Below are 19563 nucleotides of genomic sequence, written 5' to 3'. Positions count from 1 at the left end.
GGGACGCCTGGGTGGCTCAGCAGTTGAGCTTCTGCCTTCAGCTCAGGGCATGATCCTGGGGTTCTGGGATCAAGTCCCACATCGGGCTCCCTGTGAGGGGCTTTCTTCTCCCTGTGCTTATGTCTCTGCCTCTCTCTCTCTGTGTGTCTCATGAATGAATAAAAAAATCTTAAAAAAAATATAGATAATTCATATTATCATACAATTTTCCTCCATGGACTGATGTAAATAAATGAGAATGGGTTTGGTATCAAATCTTTTCTTTTCAAATATCTCTCTTTTTTAAAAAATATTTATTTATCTATTTATTTAATTATTTATTTATTTGAGAGAGAGAGAAAGAGGGAGAATGGAGGGGCAGAGGGAAAGGGAGAGAGAAACTTAGGCAGACTCCTCACTGAGCACAGAGCCCAGCAAAAGTGGGAAGGGGGCTCGATCTCACAGCCCTGAGATCATGACCTGAACCAAAACCAAGAGTCAGATGCTCAGCCAACTGAGCCACCCAGGCGCCCCTCAAATCTCTCTTTTTAACTGCCTTGTACTATGAAGTTGGAGGGACATGTCACAAGGGATGTAAATGCAGACACTGGCACCGAGACACAGTGAAAGGATACTTGAACTACCACATGTTTTCCAAAAATCACCAGCTTCAAAGGGAAAAGTATTTTCTGGTGGAATAAAAGCAATGAGGACTTGGCAAATGGAGTGGCCTAAGGGAGCCTGCCATGGGTGACTACTGCCACCTTCATCCTCCATCTTGGCACATGACTCCTCTGTTCCTCTATAGTGGGGAGAGGGGGGGAACACACCAAATGTCTTTTAGGGAATTTCCCTGGAATCTGCTCATTTGTCATAACTTTGTTATGCGTCTACAGGTACCTGCAGGAAAATCTGAAGAATTTAGTGTTCTTAAGGAAGACCATATTGAGGCAACTGACTGGCTCAGTTGGTGGAGCATGAGCATGTGACTCTCGATCTCAGGGTCATGAGTTCAAGTCCCACATTGGGCATAGGGTCTACTTTTAAAATAATAATAATAATAAATTTAATTAAATTTTTAAAATATAGGGGCACCTGTGTGGCTCAGTGGTTGAGCCATCTGCCTTCGGCTCAAGACTTGTTCCCAGAGTCCTGGGATTGAGTCCTGCATTGGGATCCCTGTGGGGATCCTGTTTCTCCCTCTGCCTATGTCTTTGCCTCTCTCTGTGTCTCTCATGAATAAATAAATAAAATCTTTAAAAAACATTTTTTTAAATATATATTAAAGAAGGCCATATGATGAGCTAAAAATACCAAGGAAGAAAGGATAATGGATTGGCCTAGGCAACAATTAATCTCTGCCCAAAGCCTTATCTAGTAATAGAATATTTCATATATAGTGGTAGAAAATTACAAATTACACAAATTAATAATGTACTTCCATATCACAGCCATATCAAAATGATTATGTATAGTTCTTGAAATGGAAACTTTTCATTAATACATTGTTAAGGGGGAGGGGGAGAAACAAGTTACTAAAATTTAAGCTCTGTTCTGTAGAAGTATATATAGATAATATGTGTGCATATATAGGGGCGTCTGGGTGGCACAGTCAGTTGAGCATCAGACTCGGTTTTGGGTTAGGTCATGATCTCAGGGTCATGAGATGGGCCCCAGGTCGGGCTTTGTGCTCTACTTAAGAATCTCTCCCGCTCCCTCTGCCCTTCCCCCACGTCTCTTTCTCTAAGATATATAAATAAATCTAAAATATGTATGTATATATAAAAATATTATATATGGATCGATGGATGGATACATAAGTGACGCCTGGGTGTGCTAAAAATAATTTCATCACGTAGTTTTAATCCACTTTATACCATTATTTTTACTAAAAAGCATGCCTCAGGGACGCATAGGTGGCTCAGGGGTTGAGGGTCTGCCTTTGGCCCAGGGCATGATCACAGAGTCCCAGGATCGAGTTCCACGTCGGGCTCCCTGCATGGAGCCTGCTTCTCCCCCTGCCTGTGTCTCTGCCTCTCTCTCTCTCTCTGTGTCTCTCATGGATAAATAAAATCTTTTAAAAAATAAAAAGCATTCATCATTTTTATAAGAGGAAGGGAAAAAAACCTTTTCATTTGGAAAACGTGTACATCTATGTCTCTTGGGAATTTCATGAGTGGCTCTGAGAGACAAGCTAAGGCAGGATAGGATTCAGAGGCTGGAAAGGTATCCACCGTCTTCCTGCAGTCACATGAGTGATCCTGGGTTCCAGGCTCCCGGGAGCCCCTGGCAGTGGACGCAGGAAGCAATCGATCCCTGGCCTGGAGCTCAGAGGAGGTCTGTGCTGACTTCATGGGACTCCTCATGGAGAAGATGCTGGGTGAAGCCCCGGGACCAGGCACAATGCTGCCCCAATGTGCTGGAGTCTTCCCTTTGCCCCTCCAGGACCGCTCCCGGCGCTTCTCCAGGTCGCTCTGCGCCCCCAGAGGCTGACCTATGTGGCCGGCCCCACAGCAGACTCCCCACCCTCTGGCACCCCCTGAGTCCAGCCAGTGGGACGCCCAGGGAGGAGATCAGAGGGTCAAGGACAGAGCAGCGGGAGTATGTACTTCTCTGCCCCAGCCACGCACCCAGGCACCCACCCGCACGCACCCCCACCCCCACTCCCACTCCAGCCTGTGGGGTCACTAAGGCAGACTGCTTCTCTTGAATGAAGGTCACAGCACCCGCCAGGCGGGCTTCTCCACGCTGGTGTGGCTCCAGCACGGCTCGCCTCTCCCCTCCAGGCCAGGGTACAGCACTGCCCCTCGAGCTTTGCCAACACCTGCCCCACAGCTTTGTAAATTGCTCTTTTTTCGCGCTCTCCTGGCATCAGCCAGTGTGCGCAGGTGGGGTCTGTTTCTGGCCAGGGTCCTGACCCACACAGGGACTTGGGGGGGTGGGAGGGAGGAAGAGAAAGAACACCCCAGTTCAAAGGCAAGGAGAGGGAGAGGAAACTGGGCGGAAGCCGCGAAGAAGTCGAAGGCAAACCAGGGGTTATGAAATCAGAGGAGGAGTCTGGCGAGGAGGGAGGGTTATGGAGGCTGCTGGATCTCCGAGGGGGATTGAGATGGGCCCTCCGGAGGGGGAGCCGGGAAGAAGAATGAAGAGAATTGGGTGGGTGGTTCTGGAGGAGGAGAAGATAGGAGAGGAAGAGTGGTGAGAGAAAGGAGTGGGGCAGAAGAGGGATTCAGGGCAGAGGCAGGACAGGGAGGACAGCGGCCACGCAGGGAAGGAATAGGGCTCTCGTCCAGGTGGGGCAAGCAGGTAGCAGCTGCAAGAACGAGTGTGGATGGGCAGTGGCACAGGCATATCCATATGTACACGCCGTACTCTATGTACACACCAACACGCCCACGTATATACACCACCATGCTTTACCACACACACCAAAGATACATTTATCTGCACTCGGCCATGGCCACACCATGTCATCATTCCTACACCACGCCAGATACGCACACCACCAGATTCACTCCCCTACACACACCACACACACATCACTACATGCACAACAGTCACTGCTAAATCCGAAGATCTCCTCAGGATCCCATACAACATCAGATCTTCCCTTTGCTGTGATATTTGCCTATTTGCCGGCATTATGTTGAATGCTGAAGGGGGCAAACAAGGAAAGTCTGGTCCTATCTACTTATGCATAAGGAGGGAGTTCTCAGCATGGTGCTGGGTACAACTCCATGGATAAATCTGGAATGGCTACACAGTCACTGGCTTTCACCTTAGGGTATTAAGCGAGGTCTACACCTAGCTGTGTGTGCTGACTTCCTAAGTGATTTAACCCAGGGCTCCCCTAAAGAGTGGCCTCCACTTGGCGGCACCTGGCTCAGCTCAGGTCTTGATCTCAGGGTCATGAGTTCAAGCCCCATGATGATGGGCATGCAGCCTACTTAAAACAAAACAAAACAAAACAAAACAAAAACATACAAACAACAACAAAAGGGTGGCCTCCACCGACCACAATCCAAAGTCTTGTCCTGTAAAATGGAATATTCTAGAGTGAAAACAAACCATGAGCTACAATGTACATGAGTCTTTGTAACACTACATTGAGTGAAAAGAGCAAGTCCCAGCTCACTACATACATACACAAATGATACTCTTTTAATAAAGTTCAAGAGCTAAAACTAGACATGTCATAATTTAGGAACATGTGCTCATAAAATAGAAAACGTTTTTATTTTTTTTATTTTTATTTTTATTTTTTTTAACTTTTTTAAAGATGTAAGAGAATGTTAGACAAAATTTCAGACAGCAAATTGCATCTGGGAAAGGCAAGGAGCAGACGAAGAGAGGAGCACCTAGATAGACGGTTGTCTGTCTGCTTCTCGAGTTGGGTGGTGGTTCACCCAGTAGAATGAAATCTAATAATAACAGGAGGCCATGCTTGGACCTTGAGAATATATCATGAACCAAGGATAATGATTAATCCAATTCCGTGCATCGGATATCCTGTTAATGATAAATAAAAATAAAGCTTGACCCCAGTTCTGCTTATTTTTGCACTTCCTCCCACAGCGATGCTGAGGGGTCACTGCAACCTTGCTCTTGGCAATCGGGGTTACTAGCGCAAGGCTGGGCAGGAAGTGAACTGGGGGCTGAGGCCATATCTGCTTTAACACTGTTGTCGATAGGTCCTTTGTGGTGAGGGTTTCCAAGAACCAGCCGAGCAGTTGAAGGAGCTAAGCAACATTTACAAGAAATGTGCCCCTGCCCCACCCCTAACCCTCCTTCCCCCCTCCTCCCCTGTCTCCTCCCTTTACCGCCTCCAACTCTTCCTCTTCAGCCTGGCTCAAGTGAAGCATAGCAAACTAGAGCCAACAATAAATATTTCTACAGAATGGAACGGCTTCCCTGACTCTCTGAAGTCTGGGGAAAGACGGTCTTGACTTCCAGATCCTGGATCCTGAAGGGGACTTGAGATGACTAACCCACACAAACATCTTTTAAGTGGCACTGTATCAGAGTGGTAATGAACATGGACTGCTTGGGTCCAAACTCTGACCTGGCCAGTTCTTAGGTGCGTGACCTCTGACATGGTACTGGACGCTCCTGCACCTCAGTTTTCCTCATCTGTAAAATGGGGATAAATAGGATCTACCTCATGGAGAGTTGTAAGATTAGCACAAAGAACAGCGCACGGCACACAGGAGGTAATAAATGAATGTCAGCTTTTATCCCTAAATGTTATGAAACATGTAGGTCGACTGCAGGGGTTAGCAAACTTTTTCTGTAAGGGCCAGATAGTGAATTATTTTTCCGTTTGCCAAACATAAGGACTTTGTCACAACTACTCAACTCTGCCATTGTAGCACAAAAGCAGCCTTAGAGGACATATAAACAGATGAGCTTTATTTATGAGTGCTGACAATTACATTTCATATAATCTTTACATGTTATAAAATATTACTCCTCGTTCAATCTTTTTTCGACCACTTAAAAAATATAAAGCCCAGTCTTGGGATGCCTGGGTGGCTCAGCGGTTAAGTGTCTGCCTTTCGCTCATGGCATGATCCCAGGGTCCCGGGATCGTGTCCCACATCGGGTGCCCTGCGAGGAGCCTGCTTCTCCCTCTGCCTGTGTCTCTGCCTCTTTCTGTGTGTGTCTCTCATGAATAAATAAATAAAATCTTAAAAACAAAAAAAACAGTTTTTTTGTTCCTCTTAAAAACAAAAAACCCAGTCTTAGCTTGTAGGCTGTACAAACCCAGGTGCTGTGCCAGACTCGGTCGGTTGGCCATAGTCTGCTGATCCTTGGTTGAATAGGGGAAAAATTAGCCTCTTTGGATTTCTTAGCTCAATCTGCAGATGAACAAAGGCTTATCCTTCAGGGCCAGTTGAAATGGTGCTTCTTCTCTGAAGTTTTCCCAGATCACCTAGTCAAGGGACAGTAATAACCGCACCTCCTGCCTCCTATGTGATAAACACAAATTTGTTTGTTACTTTTTAAAATTTCTCTTATGTTAGTAAATTGAACACCAATAAAAAGTTTAAAAAATAAAAAATAAAAATAAATAAATAAAATTTCTCATGGGGATCCCTGGCTACCTCAGTTGGTAGAACACGACACTCTTGACCTCAGGGTCATGAGTTCAAGCCTGACATTGGGTGTAGGGTTTACTTTTAAACATAAATTATATTAAAATTTTAAAAAATTATCAGGGAATATTTAAGACAAACCAAAAAGATACAAAGAATAAAACAGGGTGCCTAGTTGGCTCAGTTGTTGATCTCAGAGTCATGAGTTTAAGCCCCACGTTGGGCTTTGAGCCTACTTTAAAACAACAACAACAGAAAGAATGTGAACACCTTAATCTTTATCAACTAGCCTCTGAAATAAAGCATTGCCCAGATAGTCAAAGGCCTCTGTGCAGATACCCATCCCCAAATCATAGCTTCCCTTCCTCCTCCCCAGAGGTAATGACCACTGTTCTAGCTCTGGAAATCTATTGCCCACTCTGTTTCAGTACTTTCACCACATCTATATGCATCCCTAAGCAGGAGATGGTCGTGTTTGTTTGCAAGTAGCACACCGTTATTTAATCCTATCTTCCTAAAAATCCAGTCAAGGAATACCTCTATTTAGAAATTAGTCTCACAGGCTCTAGGAACTTGTCTGAGGGACCCAAGCCATGGTGGTAATCAAAGCTCAAGGCTGAGTCCCCAAGCCGATGTTTATAACCATCACTCCCCTTATCACGCCCCCCGAATTCCTGTGGCCATGCAGTGGTATTAGTCATCGACTCCCTTTCCACATTAGATCATCAGCTGCCTGTGAGAAGAGATTAAATGTGCTTCGACCCTTCCCATACAACCCCTAATATCCTGCATCCAAAAGGAGCACAGTATTTCTTCAAAAAGACACTGTCTTCCATCACCCCTGGAACAGCGTCAAGAGGATGGGGAAACTGCCAGAAGTTCACTTCAAGGCAGAGGTGGGTGGGGCTTTGCAAGATTTCATTAGAAGTTTGGAGCAACTTGTAAGTGTTCAAATGTCAACTTTACTGGAAAGGATGAGGCATACAACACTCATGCTCCACGAGATTGAGAGTTCGGGTGGGGGTAGGGAGAAAAGAGGAACTCAAGAAATCAGCCCCCCAAACCCAGAAATCCTTCCTTTCTTTCCCGCAGCCACAGGGGCGCTGAGCTAGGGCTTGGGATCTGGTCCAAACTTAAGGACAGACATCAAGGGAGAAGTGTTGTGGCCTGGCCCCTCGAGCAACTGGACAAGACAGCATCTAACCAGCGTCCAAAGGGTGTGTGTGTGCATTGAGGGGAAAGAGCAAAGATGACCCATGAGGAAGGAAGAATGTTGGAACTGCTGCTGATGCTTATTTAGAAAAAACCAAACCAACATTTACTAATACTTAATATGCAAATTAGCAGCACAGGCTCCAGCGTGCTGCCTATCAGGATGACTTTATACCATGTATCCCAAGTGGGTTCATAGGTTCCACCATCTAATTTAAACTCAACTCTCACAGCAGCCCCCTAGCCCCACCCCGGCTGGATTGGTAGAGTTTGTGACTCTTGGTCTCTGAGAGTTCGAGCCCCATGTCAGGGGTAGTTGACTTAAAAAAAATTAAATGACTGTAACAAAAAGAACAAGGAAGGTGCTTAAGCAGACTCCTGTAAAGAAACCACAGATTTAAAAACATTAATCCCAGCACAAGCAGGAAGATGTCACGGCTACATTTCATCTACTCCCCATCATAAGCTCTGTGTAGAGCACATTGGTGGGGAAAACCCAAGGCTGCTTAGGTAAAAAAAACATTTCCACCCATCTGCTACTCATGACTCAACCCCACACAAAAGGTGAAGGGAACTTGAATGGGGAACTAAAGAGTAATACAGGTATCTGGTTTTTCAGTAAGCTTAACACGTCAAGTGTATGTGCCCAACACGTTACGCTGGTGGGAAAGACCGCTGGAAAAAAGCTTCCACTGTCAGTTTAGCAATAGAACTGTTTGCTATCTCTGGGTCAGCCCTGTCTGATAGAACTTTCCACGATGATGGAAATGTTCTATAGTTCCACTGCCCCTAGTCACAAGCGGTTCTCCCGTGAAATGTGACTAGCGCAACCAGGCAACCAGTCACACATGCTGCGTTAGTGCAGCTCTAGAAGTTGCCATCAGGGAATAGAGGTTGGAGCTCTCAGGCCAAATTTTGTCCACATCCTTACTTCAGAAGGGTGGCTATCCCATGAATCCTGTGGAAGGAAACCAGGTCGAGGCTTCAAGTTCTCTTTTCTCCCAGGATAGGATCTAGGCACTTCCCAAGAGTTAAATCAAGTGAGCCCTCTGCATGGACACTTCGAAGCCACGGAGTTAAGACAAAAGGTTTTTATTCAAAAAACGCCAAGTATAAAAAAAAAAAAAATAAGATCTCTTTTATTCCCCTGTACAGTATTTCACTCAGATAAAACCAGCAGGCTACATACTGCTCAAAACACAGCCCCAGAGAGGATCCGGAAGGCACACCATCCAGAACTGCTTTTCATATATCTATCCTATGTACACTAGTCAGCGATGCCCCTCCCCTACACCCCACGGAACCCATCCCCACTCTGGTGAAAGTTGGTGAGGGGCCCCTGCAGCAGTCAGGGATCTGTAGCAGCTGTCCCGCCTGAGTCCCGTCACCCTACGTTCAGAGCAAGCCCTCGCCCAAAGGTCCCCAAGTCAGAGGAGGAAAGGAGGAAAGAAAACTATGGCAGCAGCTGTGGAAGCTTGGAGCAGGAAAAGGAACCAAATAAATAAATAAATAAATACATAACGTTGACCTCCAGGTTAGAATGCGCATCTTCCAAAAAAAAAACAAAAACAAAAACCCAAGAACAAAAAAAAAAAAAAAAGAAACAAAAATGAAACAGGTAAAATAACTTAAAGGCAAAATTAAAAAAGATTAGATCAACTACAATCCTTTTGTACACTACCATGCCAACTGTACACATTTACAGTTTTTTCTGTTGATTTGCATTGTTTGTGCATTTTGTGTGTGTGTGTATGTGTGTGTGTGTGTGTGTGAGGTCTTGGCTTTGAAACAGTTAAGTAAAAACCAAAAAGGAAGACCAGTTCACTCGGGAGTTTTACTAAAGGAGGCAGAAAAGGGCAGGTGGCTCAGCATTTGGCCCTGTAGCCTCTTCCAATGGCACCTTTCATATGAAGGATGGGGGGGAGGGGGACAGGAGAGAAAAACAGGGAACCAAACCCAGGCAGATTTTTGGAGAAGCAGCAGGTAAAAGAGGCAAGTTCAAGTATTTCTCCCAGCACAGCCGGAGTCCCCACAGAAGGCACTCAGAAGAGTCGGAAGAGGTGACAGGGACTTAAAATGGTGCTAGTCCTATATCCCACCCCAACCCGTTTTCCCCCTACCCGACCCATCGCGGCATTCGGCAGAACTCGTGATGAAGGGAACAATTCCATGGCAGGGTTCTGACCCCCCCTCCCCCCACCCCCAGGATTTTGCAGAGTCCAGGGACACTGGACATCTGTGAGAAGAACAGAGCATCTACGGGAAGAGTTGAGGTCTAGGACACCTGGAGTGGAGTCTCCTTCCCCCCCATATTGGGAGGCAACCTCCAGGGGCCTGGGGTCTGGAATGAGTTGTAAATGTTGTTCCTGTTATCAAGCACTGTCCTGCTTGGCGAGAAGTGTCACTGGTACTCAGGAAGCTGGAAACAGACGCTTCCCCTCCCTCGAGCATCTGACGAGCATCTGATGAGGAGGGGAGAACCTGCCAGAAAAGCTGCTATTTGCTGGGCCCTGGTGACAGGCTGTGCAGATGGATCTCAGCTGTTTCCTGGGGCAGGAGGACATCTTGCATCCATGGGTGGTTCTGGATTTCTTCGAAGGATGGCCGATCTGATGGTCTCAGGGCCAAGCACCACCTAATGAGATGCTGACACTCTGCAGAAAGCAGGAGAGACAGAGGTTATGAATGACTCAACTTGTTTTTACAATGCAAAGGTCTTGCTAATTTGCTTCCCAGGGACCCAAAGGAGACTAGGAACCTTCTAGAACTCTACTTTTCAATGGTAAGGTATTAACTAAGATCTGGATCCTCTAATCTGCTTTGAGCTTAAAAAAGAAAAAAAAAAAAGCTCCCCTCTTAAACCTGTGGTTTTCAGACTTCAATAGCTAAGGCCTTTCCCACGACACCCACTCACTAGAAATAGGAAGAATGATGACAAGGGATTTTGATGAGACATCAGTGAGCATGATGAGGTGATTCAATTCACCTACAACTTACAAATATGAACACCACCCACAATGAGGTCACTGGAACCACAATATTTAGAGAGTCTGCCTTAAGGGAGAATGCTGAAAGAACCCTCAACTTTTCACCAGCCAGGAGAGTTGAGGAGTCAGTCAGGACTGCTGGTACTTTAAAAAAAAAAACTTTCAACGAAAAGACATGGTCTTTTCTTAATATTCTCACACATGCTCTTCTACTGACCTCTCAAAGAATGCTCAGTGCAAATCATTAAATTCCTGAGAGCCAGTTCTCCAGTCATGGGCCCAGGACTCTACTAATAAGCAAGGACTGTGGGGCATCCCCTGGGGAGGTGGAGCTCTCCAAAATTCAAACTGTCCCCCCTGAAGACTCTTTGACTCCTGCTTCTCAACAAAAGGGCTTCCCAAAAGTTACCTGAAGAGACCCTCTGCCTGAAGAAAACTTGGCCCCGGATGATCTCCTCATCATGCTCAAAAGGAATATCTCCACAGACCATATCATACAGCAGGATCCCCAGAGACCAGACAGCGGCCGACCTGCCATGGTAGCGATGGTAGCGGATCCACTCTGGAGGACTATACACTCGGGTCCCTGTGAGCCAGGGGAATTGAAAAGGAAAACACACTTTTGGCAAAAATAAAACAAAGCAATTCACATACTGAGTAATACTGAGCGACTCCTTAAAACAAAAAACACCACTCCACTTCTCCCAGGACAAGAGCTGGGCTAATTCCATCCCCCCCACCCCCAGGCTAAAAGGAGTAGATGAGTGGCTTACAGCATCTCTTCCAACCCAAAGCATTACCCACCCACCTCTCTACCAGCAGACCATAAATCAAAATTCTTTACAAACTGCTCCAAGAAACAAACAGGGCTGGCCACAAACCCAAAGCCTGAGGCGGGTATGCGGTAGGACCACCCACAATGGGATGAATGGATGAATGTCTGCACAATCAAGGGAAGTATCCCACAGACTATCCTTAAAATGCATTAACGTGGCTGGAGCCTGGGTGAGATTCTAGTCTCACCTACGACCCACTCGAGGGTCCTTACCCAATAAACTCTATCTTAAGTCAGGATGCCCTTTGGGAGGCCTTCCTCCCCACCCTATGCGTGCAGAGGCAGACACCCACACCCTCTCTTCCCCTCGCAGCAAAGGTAGAGCTGCAGAGCGGGTTTCAGACCACGTGATTCCTGTTTACAAACTTTGGGTTGTAAAAAAAAAAAAAAAAAGGTCAGGGCCATCCCGCTTGTGCTCACCAGGGGGCAGCAAAGACTCGGAGGAAAAAACAAGGGAGGACCCGGCCAGCCATTAACTGTTAAATACAAAAAAATGCAGCCCAACCCAGCGTCCTCCAAGGGCAAATAAACACAAACCACAAGCCCCAGTCACAAGTTTTGAAAGGCTGTCGTTTGTTAGGTTAAGCCGCTCAGATGATGACCCACCCTCCTTTGCTTTGATCTCAGGCTCCCAATTCCATCTTTTCTGAAAGAACCCGCTCCAAGCCCCTCCCTAGGATAGGTTTTCATCCTCTCTGCGGAGACACCCAACTAATTTTCAAACCAGCAAGAGATCTTCTTTCACAACATTCATTCCCACTCTCACCCCGCAACGCCAAAAAATAAATAAAAAAAGGCGACACACCACAAAATAATTTCGTGTAAACTACTGTTTTTCTATTCCTTTATCCGTCCCTAGATCAAAGGGGAGAGGAAAAAAAAAAAAAAACTGCAGCTCTACAAACTAACCTTACAGAAAACTCCTTTGGAACACAAAACAAAAATTACAAAACCGGCATCAGATCTTCATCTCTCCAGCTCTCTCCTCCCTTTCCCCCCACCCTATCTTTTACTGGCGGGGAAACTGGGTCAGACTTCAGAAATCTGGGCTACGGCGGGTTGCCCACAACCTCTTATTCATCGGGAAAGCTTGGAACCCACTGAATTCCACTTAAAAAATAAAATCATGCCAGAAGCATGACAGGTTCAGCTGGCTGGAAATCTCCGGCTTTACTACGCTGGGAAGCTCTCCCTCGCCCCACCCCTGCCAGCATCGAGCCAGACGGCCCGATGACCTTTACAAAGGGCCGGAGAGGGAAGCCGGCCGAGGCCTCCAGGCAAGGCCGAGTCACCTGGGCAGCTCCCTCCCCGGCAACTCCCGCCCGGAACTGGCTGGCTCACCATCGAAGTCCGTGTAGACCGTGTCCTTGAGCAGCGCCCCCGACCCGAAGTCGATGAGCTTGAGCTCGCCGCGATTGAGGTCGATGAGAATGTTCTCGTCCTTGATGTCGCGGTGGAGCACTCCGCAGTTGTGGCAGTGCCGCACAGCCTCCAGCACCTGCCAGAAAAAGCTGCGGGCCAGCTCCTCCTGCAGGGCCCCCCTTTCCGTGATAAAGTCGAAGAGGTCTTGCACCGGCTCGGGCCTCTCCAGGATCAAGACGAAACTGTCGGGCCTCTCGAACCAGTCCAGGAGCCTAATGACGCCGGAGAAGCCCGAGCTCACCTTCTTCAGCAGGACCACTTCCATGGGCACCCGGGTGCCATTGGGCTGCAGAGGCGAGGGGGCTGCGTGAGCGCGCGAGTCGGAGGGCGCCCCTCACCCCACCCATCCTAGGGGTCGCTCCCTCCGGGGCACTCACCAGCTCGCCCCAGTCGGAAATCCGGTCCTTCTCCACGTGCTTGATGGCCACCTGAAACCATCCCCCCCGAAGAGTCTCCATGAGATCCCCTCGCCGGGGCCGAAACACACCCGGGCGCCCCCAGACCCCCGCCCAGTGCACCCTCCCCGCGGCGGGGCGCCCGCTCACCGGCAAGTTGTCGGCGACACGGATGCCTGAGTAGACCGAGCCGAAGCCGCCGCTGCCCAGTAGCGGGCCCACCTGGTACTGCGACTCCAGGGGCTCCTTCTCCTTGCCTAGGAAAGGGGGAGGCACGGGGGGCTCAGCGGCGGCCCGCGAGCTCCCAGCGCCCACCCTGGGGGTCCGGCCGCCTCGCCCTCCCAGGCCGCGGGGACGCTCACCGGGCGCCAGCTTGGAGGCGTGCAGGTCGTTGCAGGGCGCGGCGCGCAGGTGGGCAAGCGAGTTGATTTTGGACAAGAGCATCCCAACCTCCAGGGTGGCGGCGAAGGGGCTGTGCCTGGAGGAGCTGCGGCAGGAGCCGGGGCCGGGGTTGCGCCGGGGGCTGTGCCTACGGCTGGGGCTGAGGCTGAGGCTGCGGGCGGCGTTGCGGCTGCGGCTGCGGCTGGCGCGGAAGGCCGAGGGCGAGTCGGAGGACGACTGGGGGCGCTGCCGGGGCTGGCGGCGGGCGGACACGCCGGCGAGGTCAGGCAGCGCCGAGGGCGGCAGGGTGGGCGGCTCGTGGGGCTCGTGCGGCAGCGCCGCGGCACTGGGAGCTCGTAGCTGCTGCTGCTGCTGCTGCTGCCGGTGCCGCCGCCGCCGCCGCCGCCGCCGCTGCCGCCAAGTCCTCTCGGGCCTCCTCCGCCACCGCGGCCGCTGCAGCAGACGCCCGGCTCGCCCAGCCGCCAGGAGTAAAGGGGCGGAGCGCGCCGGCGGGTGGGGGGGCGCGCGGGCGGGCGGGGATGGGGCGGGGCCTCTCCGGGAGGCCTAGGCGGGGAGCCGCGCGGCCGGGCCGGCGGAGGGAGGAGAGGGGGTGGGGAAGCGGCGGGACGGGGCGACTCCCCGCGGCCCCCGCCCCGCGCGCTCCGTCGCCGCGCCCCGGCCCCGCCCCCGCCGGCGCGCCTCCAGCCAACCACGAGCCGACCGATCTGCATAACGCGGCGCGCCCCGCCCCCGCCCCGCCCCGCTCTCGCGGTCAGAATGGTCTCTACGCCGCCACGACGTGGCGGGAAGGAAAAGGCGCCAAAGTGGAGGGGGAGGGGCGCGGGGCGCGAGGGGAGGGGCGAGCCGGGCGTCGGGCCGCGAGGAGGGAGGGAGGAAGGATGGGGAGGGGCGTATCGATTCAAACCCAAACAATAACAAAGCCATCAAAGGCCGCCCGCGGCCGGCTCCGCGGCTGTTTCTCGGAGGCTTTTGGGTCAGGGGCTCGAGCTGGAGCACAGCAAGTTGCGCAGAGACGACGGGCGTCGGTGTGCCAGGCGGGGAGAGCGGCGGCGGGCGCCGGGGGTGCGGGCCGGGGGGGCGCCGACGAGGGTGGTCCTTCTGTGTGACTCAGCCCGAGACCTCCGAGTCGGCCGGGGCGGGTTCCGGAGGCGCGGCGGGCTCGGCTCGGGCCCTCCTCGGGGCGTGCGTGGGGGCGGCGCGCGGGGGGCGCAGGAGCCGCGCGCTGTGAGTCACGGCGGCTTCGCCGAGGGCGTGGGGGTGTCACAGGCCTGGATCGAAACGGGGGCAGCTCGGCTTGGGCGGGGCGGGGCGGGGCGGGGCGGGGGTCCAGATCGCGCTTCTTGCAGCTGGTGAAAGAAAAGCTCAGCCCCCAGATTCTCGAGCCGCCGTTTGTGTGAAAAACGCAGAGAAGGACCAGTGAATCCTGCTCGCCCAGAAGTGATGTGTGCGGAGAGTGCCCGGTGAGGAGGAATCACGAAACGAATGTTGGTGTTATGATGCCAGATGCTGTCTCAGCGCCTTCTGTGAGGGCGGGAGAGAGGAGAGCGGGGGGGGAGGGTGCGCTTGGTTTAATCAGAGTTTTCACGTTGTATTCACCTTTCATCAGCCTGTTATTACCAGTCTGGCAATACTAGCAATTATTGGCCGCACCGAGTCTTGTCTCAAAGGAGATTGCCCCCCACCCCCCCCCTCACACACACACACACTCTCTCTGCCCCACCGTGGAAATAACACGGAAAACAGGCCAAGTCCACTTTCATCCTTTGTCCTTCTAAACTTCACGTAGAGTTGATAACGACGTGTGAAATGAGTAAATTAAAATTCTGTGTAATCCATAAATTGAGCCGTCAGTGGCCTGAGTCCTTGAAAGCTAACTGCGTCCCATTTTCATCGTTTCCAAGTTCCTACCACGTAAAGAGAAATGAGGTTCCAGGGTCTGTTAGAGCTGTGGTCGTTAATGAATGTGAATATTTCATTAAAAGTTTTCTGCGGTGCCTGTTGCGGAAAGATGTTGCCCCCATATTTCACAGCTTTTGTGAACCTGTCTTATAAAATACTGCATTTTCCTTTTGTTGGTGTCCTGGGGCCTAACTCTTCATTTTTGATGACTAGGAGAAAACCCAAGAGAAGAAGGATTCCCTTTTCACAGCTGGGAAAATGAAACATAAGTCGGATGACACAGGGTCACACAACAGCTAAAGGAGGAAGAGATGAAACGGCCCCAAATCAACCCAGAGTATTTAAAGATTTCCCATTAATCAGGATCTCAAACTTTCCTTGGTACCGAGTAAGACAACTAGGGTAAAAGGACGCGCGACCCAGCACTTCCAATGCTCTTTACCTTCTCCCTCCTTCAAGCCCTGCGTCTCCACATGCTCCCACTCACCTATCACTTTCCAGACACTGCCTTTGCAGAGGCAGTCAGCCTGTTCTGAGGATGCCCTCCCCTCTTCACTTGTATTTAAAGCTTTCCTAGCCTTCAGGAGGACCCGACTGTTAGATAACTCCAAGGATTCTTCACTGTCCACTCTGCTCATCCGGCAATCATGTGTTTGGCTTTTTACTTCTTAAAATCTCTTCGTTAATTAACTTATCAATTATTTATACCTTGCTGCCCTCTTCCTTGACACATATTCTTCTGTTGTCCAGCATCTCTTGAACAATGTGCGTTACTGGAGGGGAAGACCAAAATGAGTCACAACAAAAAGGTCATGATTAAAGTCATTTTATACCAAATTTAAGTGAGTTAAGAGGGCTTGGGCAAAATAAAAGAAAGGTTAGTGCAAAAAAAAAAAAAAAAAAAAAAGCCAAAAAAAAAAAGCAAGATTAGGAGGAGCAAGGGGGTTTTTTTGTATATTTTTTTAATTGGAGTTCGATTTGGAGCAAGGAGTTTAACAAGTTAGTTTGATTTCAAATCTGGGATCTGGCACATACTTATGTGTCATTCATCAAGTTACTTAACCTTTTTTTTTTAGTTACTTAACCTTTCTAAGCTTTAGACTCTGAATGAAGATAATAGTACCCACTTCATAGGGCTGTTGTAAGGAGCAAATAAAAGTCTGCATGTAAAGCACGTAGCCTAGCACAGACTAAACTTCTAATAAATATTAGCTGTGATAGCAATAATGATGATTGTGATTATGACAATAATGATTTTGGAATGGTCTTGCACCTTTTTGGAGGTTCCAAAGTTGAAATACTAGGTACATCACTTGATTGTAATCATCCAGGGAGAGAATGTGATCCAAAATAATTGTATACATTAAATCAAGTTCAACCTTTTTCACTTTCTCTAGATCTTTGTAGGGCTAAATATTTAATTAGGCAGAGCTAAAGTGATTAACATTTAATATGTCTGCTTTATATGGTGGCTGCTTCACAGCTGGAAGTTACAAAACATGGACCTTGCTTGGCAAAGAGCTTTTATTTACTTAAAACTGCTTTTAAAGATAATTATTAAACATTCAAGTATGTTTTGTGTTAAAAGTTATTCTTCAAGGGTAGGGAACTTGATGTTTTTATTCATCAAAATGTAGTTTTAATAAAAACAATCACTGCCTTTGCTGTTCAAAGGATCTAACAAAGAATCAGAAAAATCACGCTAATAATTAAATGACAAGTGCTTTTGGAAAGATAAAGGCCATAATCATGCTTATAATTCTCTGGAAAGGAAAGAATTTGTTGATGTTAATTTGAACAATAGCCATATTAATCCTTAGATGGTTTCCATATTCCACCTGATACAGATTTAATCAAGTCCTTGTCAAAAGAATGATTTAAGCAATTTCTGTAATCCCAGAAGTTTAGAAGAAGTAAGTTTGAAAGGGATGCCTGTACCCTTTTATAAAGTACCTCTGAGTCTAGTTGATGCACTCATATAATAAGTAGGTCCGTATAGCATTTTCTCTATAAGCTATTTGCAATTAATTGGGCGGAAATAATTTGGAACCGCATCTCTTATTTCTCTCCTAAAAAAAGAATTACTGTATTTTTTTTTTAATTGAAGTATGGTTGGCAGACAATGTTACATTAGTTTCAGGCGTACAAATTACTGTATTTTTTTTTTTAAGTTTAACTGTGAAACATTCATTATTTTTTATTTTACTCTCTCTTTGTTTTGGTGAAATAAAAAGAAAGAAAATTTGGAGAAAGCCAACCGCTTCCTACACCTTAAAAATAACTCCAATCAGGGCACCTGGGTGGCTCAGTGGTTGAGCATCCGCCTTCTCAGCTCAGGTCCTGATCCCCAGGTCCTGGGATCAGGTCCCGCATCGGGCTTCCTGCATGGAGCCTGCTTCTCCCTCTAACTGTGTGTCTGCCTCTCTCGCTGTCTCTCATGAATAAGTAAATAAAATATTTTAAGAAAACAAAACAAAAAAACTCCCAATTATCTCAATAGTTGTAAAGTTGCTTAGAAAAATTTAAATTTCACATATAGGGGATCCCTGGATGGCTCAGCAGTTTAGTGCCTGCCTTCGGCCCAGGGGGTGCTCCTGGAGACTCGGGATCGAGTCCCTCATCGGGCTCCCTGCGTGGAGCCTGCTTCTCTCACTGCCTGTGTCTCTGCCTCTCTCTCTCTCTCTTTCTCTCTCTCATGAATAAATAAATAAAATCTTAAAAAAAATTTTTCACATATAGTTCCTATGTGTGGAATATGCATAAAAATCCACTACAAACTGTAAGACACAAAACAGTCTATAAATTTTAAAAGACTGAAGTGAACCTCTTTAAAGTTGTCACAGTGGTGTAGTGTAGTGATGGACAGCTAGGAAATCCAGTGTCTCAACTTCAGAATGGTCAAGGAATCTATATAGTCAAGTTAGAACTGGTTCTTGTCCTTGATAAGATGTGACATTTGTTTCAAGTTTATAAATCTCTTAGTTTTCAGTTTCCTCAGCAAAGCCGAAGAAAAAGTGTTTTTATTATCTGGCAAAGTATATTTAAGTTCACTACCAATTCTTTTTTTTTAAAGAAAAATAACCTAGATTTATTTTTGGAATTTTACACATTCAGCACTGAAAATTTGAGTAAAAATAATATTTATTGAAGGCACTGTACACAAAGATTTTATAGTTCCTGGATACTTATTGGATAGGTAAAAACAAAAAAGAATAACGAAGAATACATAAAGACTACAGGAAGCTTGGAGACTTATAAAAATGTATGTCTCAGAACAAAAGGACCAGGCATATGAATAAAAACCCTGAGTGAGGGCCGCCTGGGTGGCTTAGTGGTTGAGTATCTGCTTTCGGCCCAGGTCATGATCCTGGAGTCCCAGGATCGAGTCCCGCATCAGGCTCCCTGCGTGGAGCCTACTTCTCCTCTGCCTATGTCTCTGCCTCTCTCTGTGTATCTCTCATGAATAAATAAATAAAATATTAAAAAAAAAAAAACCTGAGTGTCGTAACTGATAAAGAAAAGGGGCCATCGTGTGTGTGTGTGTGTGTGTGTGTGTGTGTGACAGAAAGAGGGAAAGAATGTCATATATTAGGATGTTGGTGAGGGGATTGCCTGCCATCTTTTAAAAATAATTAAATTGCTGACCTGAGGGCAGCCCAGGTGGCTCAGCGGTTTAGCGCCGCCTTCAGCCCAGAGCATGATCCTGGAGACCCAGGATCGAGTCCCAGGTCAGGCCCTTGCATGGAGCCTGCTTTTCCCTCCGCCTGTGTCTATGTCTCTCTGTTGCTCGCTCTCTCTCTCTCTGTCGCTCATAAATAAATAAATAAATAAATAAATAAATAAGGTAAAAAAAATTTTTTTTTAATTGCTGACCTGAAAACTTGGAAAAGCCACAGAGTGCATCTAAGTAAGTGAAAAAAAAAAAATGCTCAAAAAGATTTTGTGACACTTCTCATTAGGCAATCAAAAAGATGCCAGTGAAAACATGTGTTTATTATATATCTCATTTGTCATTTAATAGAAAATGGCTTTACTTTTCTGTATGTGTTCCGTCTACAACTAGATTATAAACATACTAAGAGCAGAAACCATCCTTTCATTGGACATAGAGGCTAAGCGCTGAGCTTGGGTCTGGTAAAAGGGGCAGAAGAGACACTGTGATAGGAGCCAACATTAACTGAGCATCAAAGATGTCTTAGGCATTTAAGCACTTTATGTGAATCCTCATACAAATCTTACAGCATGGGCAGTTTTACTACCTCCAGTGGTTTACAGATAAACAGAAACTAAGAGAAATAATTTGCCCAAGGCTGTGTGGTAGAGCTGTCTCCTACTCA

The 19563-nt window shown here is 47.8% G+C and overlaps 1 protein-coding gene and 1 long non-coding RNA gene across 2 annotated transcripts; one reads left to right on the top strand and one right to left on the bottom strand.

Annotated features, from left to right (window-relative positions):
• Window positions 1-8362: 8362 nt before the first annotated feature.
• PIM1 (Pim-1 proto-oncogene, serine/threonine kinase) lies at window positions 8363-13738 on the bottom strand. The gene is made up of 6 exons (XM_025418610.3): window positions 13288-13738; window positions 13076-13182; window positions 12908-12958; window positions 12450-12816; window positions 10683-10859; window positions 8363-9940 (listed from the first exon to the last, which is right to left on the bottom strand). The coding sequence occupies exons 1-6, from the start codon at window positions 13367-13369 to the stop codon at window positions 9783-9785; spliced, it is 942 nt and encodes a 313-aa protein (XP_025274395.1). The 5' UTR covers window positions 13370-13738; the 3' UTR covers window positions 8363-9782.
• Window positions 13739-14170: 432 nt separating this feature from the next.
• Window positions 14171-18018, top strand: LOC118350476 (uncharacterized). Its single transcript, XR_007401433.1, has 2 exons — window positions 14171-14787; window positions 15440-18018. It is a non-coding gene; the product is annotated as an uncharacterized LOC118350476 (long non-coding RNA).
• The last annotated feature ends 1545 nt before the right edge of the window (window positions 18019-19563 follow it).

Source organism: Canis lupus, chromosome 12 (assembly GCF_003254725.2).
Source record: "Canis lupus dingo isolate Sandy chromosome 12, ASM325472v2, whole genome shotgun sequence".
NCBI lineage: Eukaryota > Metazoa > Chordata > Mammalia > Carnivora > Canidae > Canis > Canis lupus.
The sequence above is the reverse complement of the archived record's forward strand: the minus strand, read 5'-3'. Positions and strand labels throughout refer to the sequence as shown.

Coding starts and splice junctions, on each gene's coding strand:
- PIM1 (XM_025418610.3), bottom strand. CDS start 13,369: ATGCTCTTGTCCAAAATCAACTCGCTTGCCCACCTGCGCGCCGCGCCC. Junction 12,959..13,075: donor GTGTCGCCGACAACTTGCCG/GTGAGCGGGCGC, acceptor GGATGGTTTCAG/GTGGCCATCAAGCACGTGGA. Junction 10,860..12,449: donor GGTCTACACGGACTTCGATG/GTGAGCCAGCCA, acceptor CCTGGCTCACAG/GGACCCGAGTGTATAGTCCT.